Raw genomic sequence first — 18,403 nt, 5'->3', positions numbered from 1 at the left:
CTGATGATGTTTAAATTGTCCCTGTGGCTTTATCCAGTCAGAATGAAGTGCACACTATTTAAATGTCTGTCCTATGCTATACTATTGTCTGATGATGTTTAAATTGTCCCTGTGGCTTTATCCAGTCAGAATGAAGTGCACACTATTTAAATGTCTGTCCTATGCTATACTATTGTCTGATGATGTTTAAATTGTCCCTGTGGCTTTATCCAATCAGAATGAAGTGCACACTATTTAAATGTCTGTCCTATGCTATACTATTGTCTGATGATGTTTAAATTGTCCCTGTGGCTTTATCCAGTCAGAATGAAGTGCACACTATTTAAATGTCTGTCCTATGCTATACTATTGTCTGATGATGTTTAAATTGTCCCTGTGGCTTTATCCAGTCAGAATGAAGTGCACACTATTTAAATGTCTGTCCTATGCTATACTATTGTCTGATGATGTTTAAATTGTCCCTGTGGCTTTATCCAGTCAGAATGAAGTGCACACTATTTAAATGTCTGTCCTATGCTATACTATTGTCTGATGATGTTTAAATTGTCCCTGTGGCTTTATCCAGTCAGAATGAAGTGCACACTATTTAAATGTCTGTCCTATGCTATACTATTGTCTGATGATGTTTAAATTGTCCCTGTGGCTTTATCCAATCAGAATGAAGTGCACACTATTTAAATGTCTGTCCTATGCTATACTATTGTCTGATGATGTTTAAATTGTCCCTGTGGCTTTATCCAGTCAGAATGAAGTGCACACTATTTAAATGTCTGTCCTATGCTATACTATTGTCTGATGATGTTTAAATTGTCCCTGTGGCTTTATCCAATCAGAATGAAGTGCACACTATTTAAATGTCTGTCCTATGCTATACTATTGTCTGATGATGTTTAAATTGTCCCTGTGGCTTTATCCAGTCAGAATGAAGTGCACACTATTTAAATGTCTGTCCTATGCTATACTATTGTCTGATGATGTTTAAATTGTCCCTGTGGCTTTATCCAATCAGAATGAAGTGCACACTATTTAAATGTCTGTCCTATGCTATACTATTGTCTGATGATGTTTAAATTGTCCCTGTGGCTTTATCCAGTCAGAATGAAGTGCACACTATTTAAATGTCTGTCCTATGCTATACTATTGTCTGATGATGTTTAAATTGTCCCTGTGGCTTTATCCAATCAGAATGAAGTGCACACTATTTAAATGTCTGTCCTATGCTATACTATTGTCTGATGATGTTTAAATTGTCCCTGTGGCTTTATCCAGTCAGAATGAAGTGCACACTATTTAAATGTCTGTCCTATGCTATACTATTGTCTGATGATGTTTAAATTGTCCCTGTGGCTTTATCCAATCAGAATGAAGTGCACACTATTTAAATGTCTGTCCTATGCTATACTATTGTCTGATGATGTTTAAATTGTCCCTGTGGCTTTATCCAATCAGAATGAAGTGCACACTATTTAAATGTCTGTCCTATGCTATACTATTGTCTGATGATGTTTAAATTGTCCCTGTGGCTTTATCCAGTCAGAATGAAGTGCACACTATTTAAATGTCTGTCCTATGCTATACTATTGTCTGATGATGTTTAAATTGTCCCTGTGGCTTTATCCAGTCAGAATGAAGTGCACACTATTTAAATGTCTGTCCTATGCTATACTATTGTCTGATGATGTTTAAATTGTCCCTGTGGCTTTATCCAGTCAGAATGAAGTGCACACTATTTAAATGTCTGTCCTATGCTATACTATTGTCTGATGATGTTTAAATTGTCCCTGTGGCTTTATCCAGTCAGAATGAAGTGCACACTATTTAAATGTCTGTCCTATGCTATACTATTGTCTGATGATGTTTAAATTGTCCCTGTGGCTTTATCCAGTCAGAATGAAGTGCACACTATTTAAATGTCTGTTCTATGCTATACTATTGTCTGATGATGTTTAAATTGTCCCTGTGGCTTTATCCAGTCAGAATGAAGTGCACACTATTTAAATGTCTGTCCTATGCTATACTATTGTCTGATGATGTTTAAATTGTCCCTGTGGCTTTATCCAATCAGAATGAAGTGCACACTATTTAAATGTCTGTCCTATGCTATACTATTGTCTGATGATGTTTAAATTGTCCCTGTGGCTTTATCCAATCAGAATGAAGTGCACACTATTTAAATGTCTGTCCTATGCTATACTATTGTCTGATGATGTTTAAATTGTCCCTGTGGCTTTATCCAGTCAGAATGAAGTGCACACTATTTAAATGTCTGTCCTATGCTATACTATTGTCTGATGATGTTTAAATTGTCCCTGTGGCTTTATCCAGTCAGAATGAAGTGCACACTATTTAAATGTCTGTCCTATGCTATACTATTGTCTGATGATGTTTAAATTGTCCCTGTGGCTTTATCCAGTCAGAATGAAGTGCACACTATTTAAATGTCTGTCCTATGCTATACTATTGTCTGATGATGTTTAAATTGTCCCTGTGGCTTTATCCAATCAGAATGAAGTGCACACTATTTAAATGTCTGTCCTATGCTATACTATTGTCTGATGATGTTTAAATTGTCCCTGTGGCTTTATCCAGTCAGAATGAAGTGCACACTATTTAAATGTCTGTCCTATGCTATACTATTGTCTGATGATGTTTAAATTGTCCCTGTGGCTTTATCCAATCAGAATGAAGTGCACACTATTTAAATGTCTGTCCTATGCTATACTATTGTCTGATGATGTTTAAATTGTCCCTGTGGCTTTATCCAGTCAGAATGAAGTGCACACTATTTAAATGTCTGTCCTATGCTATACTATTGTCTGATGATGTTTAAATTGTCCCTGTGGCTTTATCCAATCAGAATGAAGTGCACACTATTTAAATGTCTGTCCTATGCTATACTATTGTCTGATGATGTTTAAATTGTCCCTGTGGCTTTATCCAGTCAGAATGAAGTGCACACTATTTAAATGTCTGTCCTATGCTATACTATTGTCTGATGATGTTTAAATTGTCCCTGTGGCTTTATCCAATCAGAATGAAGTGCACACTATTTAAATGTCTGTCCTATGCTATACTATTGTCTGATGATGTTTAAATTGTCCCTGTGGCTTTATCCAATCAGAATGAAGTGCACACTATTTAAATGTCTGTCCTATGCTATACTATTGTCTGATGATGTTTAAATTGTCCCTGTGGCTTTATCCAATCAGAATGAAGTGCACACTATTTAAATGTCTGTCCTATGCTATACTATTGTCTGATGATGTTTAAATTGTCCCTGTGGCTTTATCCAGTCAGAATGAAGTGCACACTATTTAAATGTCTGTCCTATGCTATACTATTGTCTGATGATGTTTAAATTGTCCCTGTGGCTTTATCCAGTCAGAATGAAGTGCACACTATTTAAATGTCTGTCCTATGCTATACTATTGTCTGATGATGTTTAAATTGTCCCTGTGGCTTTATCCAATCAGAATGAAGTGCACACTATTTAAATGTCTGTCCTATGCTATACTATTGTCTGATGATGTTTAAATTGTCCCTGTGGCTTTATCCAATCAGAATGAAGTGCACACTATTTAAATGTCTGTCCTATGCTATACTATTGTCTGATGATGTTTAAATTGTCCCTGTGGCTTTATCCAATCAGAATGAAGTGCACACTATTTAAATGTCTGTCCTATGCTATACTATTGTCTGATGATGTTTAAATTGTCCCTGTGGCTTTATCCAATCAGAATGAAGTGCACACTATTTAAATGTCTGTCCTATGCTATACTATTGTCTGATGATGTTTAAATTGTCCCTGTGGCTTTATCCAATCAGAATGAAGTGCACACTATTTAAATGTCTGTCCTATGCTATACTATTGTCTGATGATGTTTAAATTGTCCCTGTGGCTTTATCCAGTCAGAATGAAGTGCACACTATTTAAATGTCTGTCCTATGCTATACTATTGTCTGATGATGTTTAAATTGTCCCTGTGGCTTTATCCAGTCAGAATGAAGTGCACACTATTTAAATGTCTGTTCTATGCTATACTATTGTCTGATGATGTTTAAATTGTCCCTGTGGCTTTATCCAGTCAGAATGAAGTGCACACTATTTAAATGTCTGTCCTATGCTATACTATTGTCTGATGATGTTTAAATTGTCCCTGTGGCTTTATCCAATCAGAATGAAGTGCACACTATTTAAATGTCTGTCCTATGCTATACTATTGTCTGATGATGTTTAAATTGTCCCTGTGGCTTTATCCAATCAGAATGAAGTGCACACTATTTAAATGTCTGTCCTATGCTATACTATTGTCTGATGATGTTTAAATTGTCCCTGTGGCTTTATCCAATCAGAATGAAGTGCACACTATTTAAATGTCTGTCCTATGCTATACTATTGTCTGATGATGTTTAAATTGTCCCTGTGGCTTTATCCAATCAGAATGAAGTGCACACTATTTAAATGTCTGTCCTATGCTATACTATTGTCTGATGATGTTTAAATTGTCCCTGTGGCTTTATCCAGTCAGAATGAAGTGCACACTATTTAAATGTCTGTTCTATGCTATACTATTGTCTGATGATGTTTAAATTGTCCCTGTGGCTTTATCCAGTCAGAATGAAGTGCACACTATTTAAATGTCTGTTCTATGCTATACTATTGTCTGATGATGTTTAAATTGTCCCTGTGGCTTTATCCAATCAGAATGAAGTGCACACTATTTAAATGTCTGTTCTATGCTATACTATTGTCTGATGATGTTTAAATTGTCCCTGTGGCTTTATCCAGTCAGAATGAAGTGCACACTATTTAAATGTCTGTCCTATGCTATACTATTGTCTGATGATGTTTAAATTGTCCCTGTGGCTTTATCCAATCAGAATGAAGTGCACACTATTTAAATGTCTGTTCTATGCTATACTATTGTCTGATGATGTTTAAATTGTCCCTGTGGCTTTATCCAATCAGAATGAAGTGCACACTATTTAAATGTCTGTCCTATGCTATACTATTGTCTGATGATGTTTAAATTGTCCCTGTGGCTTTATCCAGTCAGAATGAAGTGCACACTATTTAAATGTCTGTCCTATGCTATACTATTGTCTGATGATGTTTAAATTGTCCCTGTGGCTTTATCCAGTCAGAATGAAGTGCACACTATTTAAATGTCTGTTCTATGCTATACTATTGTCTGATGATGTTTAAATTGTCCCTGTGGCTTTATCCAGTCAGAATGAAGTGCACACTATTTAAATGTCTGTCCTATGCTATACTATTGTCTGATGATGTTTAAATTGTCCCTGTGGCTTTATCCAGTCAGAATGAAGTGCACACTATTTAAATGTCTGTTCTATGCTATACTATTGTCTGATGATGTTTAAACTGTCCCTGTGGCTTTATCCAATCAGAATGAAGTGCACACTATTTAAATGTCTGTTCTATGCTATACTATTGTCTGATGATGTTTAAATTGTCCCTGTGGCTTTATCCAGTCAGAATGAAGTGCACACTATTTAAATGTCTGTCCTATGCTATACTATTGTCTGATGATGTTTAAATTGTCCCTGTGGCTTTATCCAATCAGAATGAAGTGCACACTATTTAAATGTCTGTTCTATGCTATACTATTGTCTGATGATGTTTAAATTGTCCCTGTGGCTTTATCCAATCAGAATGAAGTGCACACTATTTAAATGTCTGTCCTATGCTATACTATTGTCTGATGATGTTTAAATTGTCCCTGTGGCTTTATCCAGTCAGAATGAAGTGCACACTATTTAAATGTCTGTCCTATGCTATACTATTGTCTGATGATGTTTAAATTGTCCCTGTGGCTTTATCCAATCAAAATGAAGTGCACACTATTTAAATGTCTGTTTTATGCTATACTATTGTCTGATGGCTTTTACAGTAGTTAAATGAAAGCGCTTGCTTGTTTTATTATTTTACATTAAATACAATGATTTTATATCAACCTTCGTGTTTCCTGCTTGTTCTGAGGATTTCCCCTGCCAGTTATTGTTTTATTTATTGGTTTGTTTGAGTATTTTGTTTCTTTAACTAAAGCTGTAATTGCTGGGTCAGGTCTGGAAGGAGAGCCTGTAATTGTTGGGTCAGGTCTGGAAGGAGTGCCTAAAAACAGAGGAACGTTAAACAATTTTTTAAACAATTTATCTGCCTTTTAGGGCAGCAGGCAGACTATCAGGAAATTTGCAGGCAGTTTTTTGTTTTTTGACAGTAAAAATGAAGCCAACAGAGCTGTAAATGGTGGCAAAAGCAGTTTCCCTGGGGATTGGTACAATATTTTGACTAAACAGGGAAAAAACATACCTGTTCCTTCTCCCAGGAACAACAACAATGGCTCTCCTTTGCCCACTGAGGGGACCCCAACAACTAGAGAGGACATGGCTAATCTCTGGTCCACAGTGGCTATTGGTACTACACCAGAGGGATCTAGGGTAAAAGAGAAGTGCTCTGAGGAAACAGCTTTGGCCACAGCAGAGTTACTCGCATGTGGCTGAGACAAAATGCCAGCCTGCTGCGGTAACAAAGGCTGTTTGCTTAACTTTTTCTTTTTATGGCTGGAAGGAGGACAGATAGTGGGACTGGTACTTTGTTCCATGGACAAGTCAAAAATGGTGTCCATTTCTGGGGAAAACAATCAGCACACGTCAATAAAAATTGAAACCTGATAAAAGTCACTTTTTCACATAAAACGCAGTAAAGAGAGTGTTTTAATACAAATTTTCAGGCCCAAAAATTAAAACAGTTTCTTCACAGAAAAAAAATGTTTAAAAAAGTTCTGTACTCACCAGAACGTTCCATCTGTGTTGCTATTTTCATTCCTCCTCAGCTGATGGGTTTGGGTCAAATTCTGATCGGACTCAGACGTTTCTACAAGATCTCTATGCAACACCAAACTGTAGTACGAACTGGAATACGAACTGGAACACCACCGTTTACCCATAATGCCCCGCCAATCTAACATACCTCAGATCAAGTTTGTTGCCCCTACAGAGAGGGACCACATCATAAAGATTTTAAGAAAGAAAGAAAAAGAAACTGCAGTTCAAAGAACAAAGGTTCCCAAGAGAACTCTTTGGTCTTTCTACAAGCAAAGAGATAATGGGAGGAAAACCTAGTGTGTAGCACTAAATATCAGGCTTGATCTGAGTAAGTCTCAAAGAGATAATGGGAGGAAAACCTAGTGTGTAGCACTAAATATCAGGCTTGATCTGAGTAAGTCTCAAAGAGATAATGGGAGGAAAACCTAGTGTGTAGCACTAAATATCAGGCTTGATCTGAGTAAGTCTCAAAGAGATAATGGGAGGAAAACCTACTGTGTAGCACTAAATATCAGGCTTGATCTGAGTAAGTCTCCTTGCAGTCAATTCTTTCAGGCATGGCTGGGATGTAGCTTCTTAATGGGGGTGCAGAAAAGGTAATGCACTTTTACACATCCACCAATAGCATTTAACGTTACTGCGTTTCCAAGTTCTGCTAACTCCTTCCATTTCTAGTCTAGTCCATTTTTCTGCCAGCAACATTAAAAAGTCAATTTGCAATACAGAGGTTAAAGGAAGAAGCTGCACTATCTTCACAGGTGAGCCCAAAGGGCACTGCCACCAGCATTTTTCTACAGGTAATGTAATTCGGTTTACACATATGCAGAGGACCTGATGAGCAGAAATGAAGCTTAAGGTAACAAATTCTAAAAGAGCAAAACATACTAAATCTGGTCTTAAGAATTTTGAATGGCTGCATTTTAAGGAGTCATACATCATTTACAAAAGCAAAAAAAATAAAAAAATAAAATAAATACAGAAATCCCAGCTATGACTAGTAAAATGCTGTCACTTTCTTGGTATTTCTAAACATCTAGTAGAAACTTAAAAATACTGACAGACACAAAATTACTTACTTCCTGGGTCTTCCTCTTCAGTACAATCTCCTGCTGACGCTTCTGTGACTCAAGAGAACGTATCTGGTACTGTCGGGAAAAGAAAGGAAAAGTTATTCCAAAATTCAGTGCACTCAGTGGCTGCAAGCCTTCCTCAGCAGCACATCAGGGAGTGTCCAAGTCCAAAGGTCAGCAATTAACTAAACTAAACACACAGGCTGCAGTATTATGATGCTCAATTACAAATGCACAGGACCTTAGAGAGCACAGAAGTGTGGCAATCCCCAGCAAGGACAATATTCTGAACCATCTTAGACTAGTTAGAAGACTAGGTTTACAGCTGACATGCAAACTGACAAAAAAACAGTTTCACATTTTAAGTACTACTGCGTAGAATAATATTTAGACACCTCGCTAAAGGAACGCTGTGATGGCAATGGTACATCTGATTTGCCAACAACAAAGGAAGGTGGACAAGCAATGCCAGTCAAAAATAACTACTGTCGCTGCAAATTTTATAACCAGATCATTAAAAAATATATCTACAAAATTACTTCTAAAACACTATATATGCATTTGCTCGATTTCTAATAAAAAGTCAGTCTGCATCCATAAAAGTGGCAACAGGAAAAATTTGGAAACACTAAAAACTTAGGGATCTTCCAAGCTATCAGCACTTGCATCTTTCTCTCCAGCAACAGTACTGAAAATGCAGCATTGTTTGCAGCTACTCAACCAGCACTCATGGGAACACAACGCATTTATGTCAAGTAGAAACTGCTCTGTGAACAGCAAGGAGATGGAAATAGCACACAGTCATACGCCTGGACCTGTTACTCCACTTCCAGGTACCAGAACAACACAAAAACGTACAAGTTAAGCAGCATGAAGCACTGACAGGAAAGTTATTTTCAGACTTTGCATCTGTGAGCTGTTAACAGCACCAACTCATTGCCCAACCTCCGCACCCACTGCCAGCTTCATGTTACTTCACTATGAAAGAGTACATGCACCTCAAAGCAGCCGAGAGTACATGCACCTCAAAGCAGCCAAGAGTACATGCACCTCAAAGCAGCCAAGAGTACATGCACCTCAAAGCAGCCAAGAGTACATGCACCTCAAAGCAGCCAAGAGTACATGCACCTCAAAGCAGCCAAGAGTACATGTACCTCAAAGCAGCCAAGAGTACATGCACCTCAAAGCAGCCAAGAGTATATGCACCTCAAAGCAGCCGAGAGCCACCTGCTTGAGTAATGGGAAATCTATGGTGAAGGGATTACAACAATGACACAAACGGAGAAGGATGTCAATGAAGTTGGGAGAAAGGGTTTCCTCAGACTATGGCAAAGGCCTACCCCCCCCCCCAAAAAAAGACGCAGACTGAGCACCACTTTTAGTTTTGGCTACATAAGCATACATTACTTATGAGCACGTGGGGAAACTCTTGTAGTGCACACACAAAAGTTATGCATGAAACCGTAATGCTGGATCTTTGTAAACCAAGGCGGATGGACAAGGATTACAATCACCAAGCACTCAGTCACAAAGAGAGAATGGAGAAGGAAAGTCCACTTTAGGAAGTCTTCACATATTTTTTGAGCTACGGGAGAAGATGGAAAACCTTTGTGAAAGTTGGAGACTGCTGCGAACAATACACCAAGATTATTGAATAACTGCAAAACTGAGGGAACAAGGGCAGAAAAGGTATACAGCCTTTGATTAAAGGGGCAAACAGAAAACCTCTTCCACTTACTCTAAGATATTTTGTATCAGTAACTCCTTTTGAAAACATGAAAAAATCTGCACTACTATCAGAAAAAGGCAGGATCAGAGGCCATTACTGGAAATGGAGAAACCATGTAGCTGACTTCAGACAGTGAATGCCTGGGTGAGGCGCACTGCCTCGATGAGACAGAAGATTCTCTTGCAGATCTAGAAGCCAGGTCTGCTTCATGAGACTGACATAGCAATGGAAACGAGATCGGACTGAGCTAGAAAAGGCTACGCGGATAACAGAGATGATGCACAGAGAAGCCTTCTACACAAAGCAATGGAAACGAGATCGGACTGAGCTAGAAAAGGCTATGCGGATAACAGAGATGATGCACAGAGAAGCCTTCTACACAAAGCAATGGAAACGAGATCGGACTGAGCTAGAAAAGGCTATGCGGATAACAGAGATGTTGCACAGAGAAGCCTTCTACACAAAGCAATGGAAACGAGATCGGACTGAGCTAGAAAAGGCTACGCGGATAACAGAGATGTTGCACAGAGAAGCCTTCTACACAGCTCTGAAACTGGGCGGAGATGAAGTCCAAGAGGCCACTGACGGACCAGACCATCCCTCATTAACTGAGCCTGTGTAGGGATGGCCCCAGTAGTGAAAAACTTGCTGCGCTATTGCTGGATCGAGTGACCACTCATAAGTCATCACAACAGATCTGTTGGGTACATGATGGAATTTGATCCAGCCCAGTATACGAGGTGCTACCATGACACTGCCCAGTGACATAGTCTCATGGCCTTTCTATACAATGGATAGGACCTGCTTCCTCCCTTCTTGTTGGTACACCAGTCAACTGATATGGCTGAGTGAATGGAGATCATACAGACAGGAAGACCATCCTGAAGAGTGTGCAACAGTAGAAGGGCTGCCCTCATCTTTAGGATGCTTATGCAGATGCTGGCCTCTGTACTGGTCCTTAACCAATGGATTATTCTCCCCTTAAAATATCCCCCACACACTCCAGACAGGAAGAGCCCATGGTAATTGTGGCCCTGGGGAGAAGAGTAAAGGGTCTTCCCAGTGAGGCAGTGGGATTCTAGTCACCACTGTAAATGCACTCTGCAAACTAAAGGAAGATAAAATGGAGCACATACAATGACTGACAGTTGAGACCACTGCACAGAGTCCATTGTAGGACCCTTATGTAATGATGTGAGCAAGGAAAGAGGAGAATAGAAGCCGCCATTAGTGTAAGAACTTACAGGAGAGATACTGGGCTTGAGTGGTGAGAGTGGAATGGATACTGCAGTCTTTCTTTGGCAACTCAACTAAGCAGGATCTTGTGTCCAAACAGCCACCTATAAAGACCAACATCTGGGAGGGATGTAACTGAGACTTTTCTATGATGGGTATTACTTCACATCTGGGAGGGATGTAACTGAGACTTTTCTATGATGGGTATTACTTCACATCTGGGAGGGATGTAACAGACTTTTCTATGATGGGTATTACTTCACATCTGGGAGGGAGGCAACTGAGACTTTTCTATGATGGGTATTACTTCACATCTGGGAGGGAGGCAACTGAGACTTTTCTATGATGGGTATTACTTCACATCTGGGAGGGATGTAACTGGGACTTTTCTATGATGGGTATTACTTCAGTTGAATCTGTCAGTGGGGTAAGTACTGTGGCTGAAAGCAGGGACACTTCTGTTGTAGTAGTTAGGATCCAGTCACCCAGATGTAAGAATACGTGTATTCCTTTGAATCAAAGATGAGCTGCAACTAATGCCATGCACTTGGTAAACACCTGGAGGGGTACTGTTGTGGAACTAAAGAATATGCAATACATAAAAAATAAATATACCTCAAGGCTGGTCAAACAGGACAATGCACTTGAGCCCATGTTGAAATCATCCTCAAAGTAAAATCCAATACCACTTCCCTGCAAGCTATAGGTCCCCCTCTATGACCCAGGAAACCCATACCATATATTTTAACTTTTTGGAAACACTCACCATCCAACCCAATACCATATTCATGGGTGACCAATTACCCCACTATTAACTGGGAATACTATACAACAGCATACAGGCAAAGGGATTCCTGTTTTTTGTAAACACAAACTCCCTGGACCAGAATGTCAGTACACCAAAACAGGGATGCAACCATAGTGGATCTGCTCCTCATGAATATGGGAGAGTGCTGCATACCCCTTCCCCAGGGTAATGTCTTCTCTGTTAAGGTCAAACCACAAAATGGTCTCCTCTGAAGTAAAAATAAAACCTGGATCCCCAGCTAACCCTGGAATATTCAGGAACTAATGCAAGACTAAGTTTCTGCTATTAAGTGATAAACTGGCAAACTTTCAAGCCCCCATAAACTTATGCAGAAGTGTTCACAGAAACCCTATACAAGTATGTTAATAGCTGCATAGAGGCAGCTGTACCCACCAGGAAGTAGAGAGCTAACTCAAAATCAAGCCACCCTGATGGAATCACAACATCAGTAGGCTGTATAACAGAAGGAAGAAAATCATGGCAACAATTAGGAGGTGCAGCACCCAGTATAATAAAAGCACCCTCAAACTAATCTCAAACTAAACAAACAACTAAGAGGACATATAAAGTCTGCCAAAGTCAAATTTGAGGTAAATTTGACCTCCCAAGCCAAGGATAACTACAAGGCATTCTTAAGCTACGTCCACAACCTCAAAGGCAATACACAACTGTGTGAAGAGCTCATTGTAAATGGAGCCACCTATACTGAGCCAGAAGATATAGCAAACCTACTGGCTGACAAATTCAGCTCAAATTTAACCCTTCTCCCCCTCAACCTTCCCTCAGGTGATACCATCAGATATAACTCCCCCTGTTATCACTAGGGAACAGGTTATTAATTCACTGCATCAATGGGCCCAGACAATATCCCAGGATGCCTTCTAATCAGCATGAAACATGACCTATCAAGCCCTCTGGAACTGCTATTAAACTGTAGCCTCCAAACAGGTTTTGCACCCCATGAATGGAGAACAGCAAGTCATCACTCTTCACAAAGGTGGGCCATCTACAGACCCTGGAAACTACAGACCCATAAGTCTCACTGGTCTTATTTGTAAAGCCATGGAAAGAATTTGGTTTCATTGAGAGCAGATCATGCCTACTCAACCTGGTGGACTTCTTTGAGAAAGTCACCAAAGCAATGGATGAGAGCAAAATCGTTCACACTGCCTACCTTGACCTGGCCAAGGCATTTGATACAATACCCCACTTGGGCAGTATTGACAAAGAGGTTAGGTAGAAACCCATACATCACCCAGTGGGCAGGCAACTGGCTCACAGAGAGGACCTAGGAAGTTAGAATTGGGGAGTCCACTTCTACAGAGAGGCCAGTCACAAGTGGAGTCCCTAAGGGGTCAGTCCTTGGACTGCTCCTTTTCGACATTTACTTCTCAGAAATAAAGGCCAATGTCAGTGGGCTCTGGGAGACTAAATGTGCAGATGTGTGCAAATTAAGAGTGGTCATTGAATCCCACACTGACACATATGTTCTCCATGAGGGGTTGGCAAACAACTGGTGTCACAGCCATGGACTACAACTAAATGCCAAGAAATGCATAATAGTATCCTTTGGGAAGTCATCCATCCCTGGTAACTATCATATTGACAACACACTAAGAGCTGACCAGTAGTCAGGGACTTAGGGACACACAAACAGTAATCTAGCCTTTGATCATCATGTGTCTACAGTGGTGAGGAAATTATTCTTTGTTGCACAACAAAGGTATGGCATCTACATCCAAGGATGTCATTGTTCCACTGTATCCGGCATTCATCAGACCAGTCATAGAGTACAATGCCCCCTTTGGTACGTATCTAACCAGGCATATCCAACAATTGGAATGTTCACACAGGTTCCTCCCTAAAAGAATACAGGAAGTAATATTTCCTATCCAGACCGCCTCAAGACCCTATCCCTGGGATTGTTTCCCACAGACTTTAGATGGGAGATGTATGCCTGGCATACAGGTCACTGTCAGACCCCACTCTGATGGACCTCCTGCATACCCATAAAACAAACAGTACCAGAGTTACCTGTTCTAAAGACTGCCTTGCCTGTGATATAAACAGGACCTGCTGGAGAGATAGGTATGTATCCCAGAGATTACCCCATCTATGGAACAGGCTCCTCATCCATGTGAAGCAGAGTTCCTTCGCAACCCAATTCAAATGCAACTTGGACAACTGCATGGGAAGCTAGAAATTCAACCCTGGTTTGGCACCTACGTCTCTAATGAAAACAGGTAACCTATAAATGATTCATTTCACAAGCCCATGCTTACACTTATCAAGGGTATCGGAACTTGTCAGAGATTTGAGATGCATGGCTAGGCTTAAAAATGCCCTTGTGGTTGTTAGCCTAGTAAACATCTATGAGACCTATGGTGCCAAAACGTGGAATAGGGAAGGAGCATCTATCAGACACTGGCCAAACTCACTCTGCCCTAAAACCAGAGGGGATGGGCTGACACCCATTTCAATTTGTGCCTCCACAAAGGCCCTCCCCATCCTATCCCAGTCAATTAAATGCACACGTGCTGCATGTTTAAGTGCCATACTTATTAATAGCAATATAACTTTACTAAACATAAAACGCTGGCCAGTGTGCAAGACCATTACAGATCATGACTTGCAACACTGCAGTCAGACTGTGGCTTTAGCCCTCAAGTGATGTAAAATATGCAAGGACAAAAGTGCTGTCATTGGCATATGCAAAGGTTCCTTAAGTGGCTCCCAGGTTTAGATGGCAGTTCTCCAGTAATTAAATAAAAAGGTGCGAATCAATCAGATGCAATGTGAAAAATATATTCCTTAAACAACGCTGCAGATCCCTGGAAACAGCTGTCTGCATCAGATGAAAAGGAAAAAAAAAAAGTTGCACACAAAAAAATTAGAATAACTTTAGAGAACAGAGACTGCGCTGTGACTTGGGACATGCTATGACAGAGACCGCGCTGTGACTTAGGACATACTATAACACAGACTGCGCTGTGACTTAGGACATACTATAACAGAGACCGCACTGTGACTTAGGACATACTACGACAGAGACCGCGCTGTGACTTAGGACATACTATGACAGAGACCGCGCTGTGACTTAGGACATACTATGACAGAGACCGCGCTGTGACTTAGGACATACTATGACAGAGACTGCGCTGTGACTTAGGACATACTATGACAGAGACTGCGCTGTGACTTAGGACATACTATAACAGAGACTGCGCTGTGACTTAGGACATACTATAACAGAGACCGCGCTGTGACTTAGGACATACTATAACAGAGACCGCTCTGTGACTTAGGACATACTATAACAGAGACCGCGCTGTGACTTAGGACATACTATGACAGAGACTGCGCTGTGACTTAGGACATACTATAACAGAGACTGCGCTGTGACTTAGGACATACTATAACAGACTGCGCTGTGACTTGGGACATACTATGACAGAGACCGCGCTGTGACTTGGGACATGCTATGACAGAGACCGCGCTGTGACTTAGGACATACTATAACACAGACTGCGCTGTGACTTAGGACATACTATAACAGAGACTGCGCTGTGACTTAGGACATACTATAACAGAGACTGCGCTGTGACTTAGGACATACTATAACAGAGACTGCGCTGTGACTTAGGACATACTATAACAGACTGCGCTGTGACTTAGGACATACTATAACAGACTGCGCTGTGACTTAGGACATACTATAACAGACTGCGCTGTGACTTAGGACGTACTATAACAGAGACTGTGCTGTGACTTAGGACACTATATATATATATATATATATATATATATATATATATATATATATATATATATATATATATATATATATATATATCTACTAGCAAATCTACGACATAAGTCAAGACTAGCAATATCAATCTGATTTGGTAGAACCGAGGCGTTTCATGCGCATAAATTGTGAAACCGGGATATTTCTGATGGTATGATGTGGGTGCATGCTCGATGCATGTAATAGAGTATTATATTGGGGGTATTTGCGAAACACTCTGGTAGCCACGGTATGATCATGATTTCTTGAAATAGTTACATCCAGAAAATTAATAGTCTGCATATATCAAAGGTAATAGAAAATTCAATGCCCCAGATGTTGCCATTAAGATATTCTACAAATTCATGCAAAAATCCCACATCCGCACGCCATACCATCCAACAGTCATCCAGGTACCTACGCCAGATGTCCATTTCTACCAAATATATATTGTGAGATGCATCGTAGATCATGCACTCTTCAAAGAATGCCATAAATAGGTCGGCATAAATGGGAGCATATCCCAGTTTCACAATTTATGCGCATGAAACGCCTCAGTTCTACCAAATCAGATTATGATATTGCTAGTCTTGACTTATGTCGTAGATTTGCTAGTAGAGGGTATAACGCTGAAGATATCAATACAGCATGGACTCGATCCTCTAAAATGAATAGGAACAGATTGCTAGATTATAAGACTCCTTCTGGAGATTCCCGATCATCTACAATCAGATTCATCACAACGTATGGTAGGAACTATTATGTGATTAGGGATATCATAAACAGACATTGGAATATCCTACTAGCCAATGAACAACTCAGATCTTTTCTGGGGGAGGAATGTCAATTCTCATATAGGAAAGGCAAAACACTGGGGTCCCATCTATCTCATTACAAACACATTGGTAATGGTGGAGCAATTCATAAACAGCTTACAATAATGGGACATGAACTATTGGGCACGCATCCATGTGGCCACTGTGGCTCTTGTAAACAGATTAACAAGTCCCAGCACTTTTCGAGTCGAAACACTAGTAAGGTCTTTGACTGTAAAATTTTCGGGAACTGTAGCAGTGATTAGGTTGTTTACCTGGCTTCATGCCATTGTGGGGCATTCTATGTTGGTCAGACTTCTAGGCCACTCAGGTCACGAATAAATGAACATCGAAGTGATATTAAAAACAAAAGGGAGACTAATGCCTTATACCGACATGTCTCAAATCAACAAGCACAGTTTATGTTTATGATCATAGACATAATAGTGGGTGATCGCAGCAACCCACAAGGGTGGCATGGTATCCTAAATCACAAGGAAAAGTACTGGATAATCACTTTGGGCGCACTTTTTCCACCTGGACTCAATGATCATCTTTAACACTCAGTCCGTGGAGAATGTTGCATATGGTTTTAACTTCCACTTCATTTATCATCTATGTCAGGTATAATATTTTCTTAATCATTTATTGCAGATTTTATACATATACATCACCTTTTGTGTATATATAACAATATATTATATATTTTTCATGGGTTATGATATATGTTTGTCGCTTGGGTCATTCACTATGCCCGTTTTTAAAAAATGGGCCCTTTAAAGTTTCTTTTTATATATATAAAAGGAGATAAATTATGACAATGGATGTATATACATATTTCAATTATGTATAACTATTGCCTTTATGGTTCTACAGCTTATTATGTTTTTATTTTTATATACTGTCTTTGTGTAAGTTTTGGAATTATTTTTGAGTTGTTAGACAAATAGTAGCCATGGTCTCTGGTATAGTGTTAGCTAGCTTAAAATACATTATGTATTATTCATGAGTATTAACAGCACATTCACGTGCTTATTGGCTAGCACTATGTATAAATTTGTATATTTAATTGTGATTTCTATGATTGCCTGTTTAACACTGAAGAAGGCATTATATTGCCGAAACCGGTCTGTTTTTTATTTTTACAATAAAAGTCTGGTTATTCACTATCTTGTTTCGGGTTGCATGTTCGACTGCTAAATTTTGCTGGACAATTTTGTTTCTTCATGGTATTATCTGGCTGTGCATCCCCCACGTGCATAGCATTTGGTTTGGTTAGGACATACTATAACAGACTGCGCTGTGACTTAGGACATATTATAACAGACTGCGCTGTGACTTAGGACATACTATAACAGAGACTGCGCTGTGATTTAGGACACACTATAACAGACTGTGCTGTGACTTAGGACACACTATACAAGTAGTGATGTCACCCGAATGCTATGTGCACTAGTAAAACTTCGAATGCACTTACTTCTTGCCTGCGTTGCTCCTTCTTTAGCTGTGCAATTTCCCTGTTCCGCTTTGCTTCGATTAGACGTCGTTTCTGTTGCTCTTCCCTCATTTGTTTCATCAACGCTACCTGAACAGGGTACAAAGGGTGGAATACAGGAGTCACTGCCAAATTAATAAAGTTATTTCCACTTCAGAAAAGTACTTCTAGTTAAATCCTCAAAGGTTCTCATCTCAGCACTACAAATTCACTCAAAATACAGATAAAGGTCCATCAATGGCCACATTCCAAACAATGCAAATACAGAGAAGTGTTTTATGAACACCACATCCTTAACTGCAAACAAGGGTCCAGAAGCCATCAGTAATAAGAATGTGCTGCAATGAGCATCTCTTATTTGGACATTACAGGGTTATTCAGTTAATAAAACAGTCCACCTAGATTTACAATGAGTGCATCTGTAAGTTAAGTTAGCTGGTTATGAAAGTAACCTGCAAATGAAAAGACTGCCACAGAAATTCTTTTCCGATATAAGATACAAATTCTTGGGTAAGTATACTCAATATAACACTGAAAATTCATATAAAAGGAAAAGTGGCGCATGATTTCATAATACGGAAGGAAATTTTTCAAGAAGCAGAGAAGTCCCCAGCTTT

General features: G+C 39.6%; 1 protein-coding gene across 2 annotated transcripts in view; it reads right to left on the bottom strand.

Annotated features, from left to right (window-relative positions):
• The window catches only part of KIF21B (kinesin family member 21B), a 1,412,490-nt gene that overhangs the window by 463,824 nt on the left and 930,263 nt on the right, over positions 1–18,403 (bottom strand). For both annotated transcript variants that reach the window (XM_044076606.1, XM_044076607.1), the window contains exons 16-17: positions 17,769–17,876; positions 7,923–7,991 (exon numbers count right to left, since the gene is read on the bottom strand). In XM_044076606.1, the coding sequence (XP_043932541.1) occupies positions 7,923–7,991; positions 17,769–17,876 (177 nt within the window). The remainder of the gene's footprint in view (positions 1–7,922; positions 7,992–17,768; positions 17,877–18,403) is intronic.

The sequence above is a fragment of the Protopterus annectens genome, chromosome 7.part0, assembly GCF_019279795.1.
Source record: "Protopterus annectens isolate FY-2018-M chromosome 7.part0, PAN1.0, whole genome shotgun sequence".
Classification (NCBI taxonomy): Eukaryota; Metazoa; Chordata; order Ceratodontiformes; family Protopteridae; genus Protopterus; species Protopterus annectens.
This window is presented reverse-complemented; position numbering and strand designations above follow the sequence as displayed.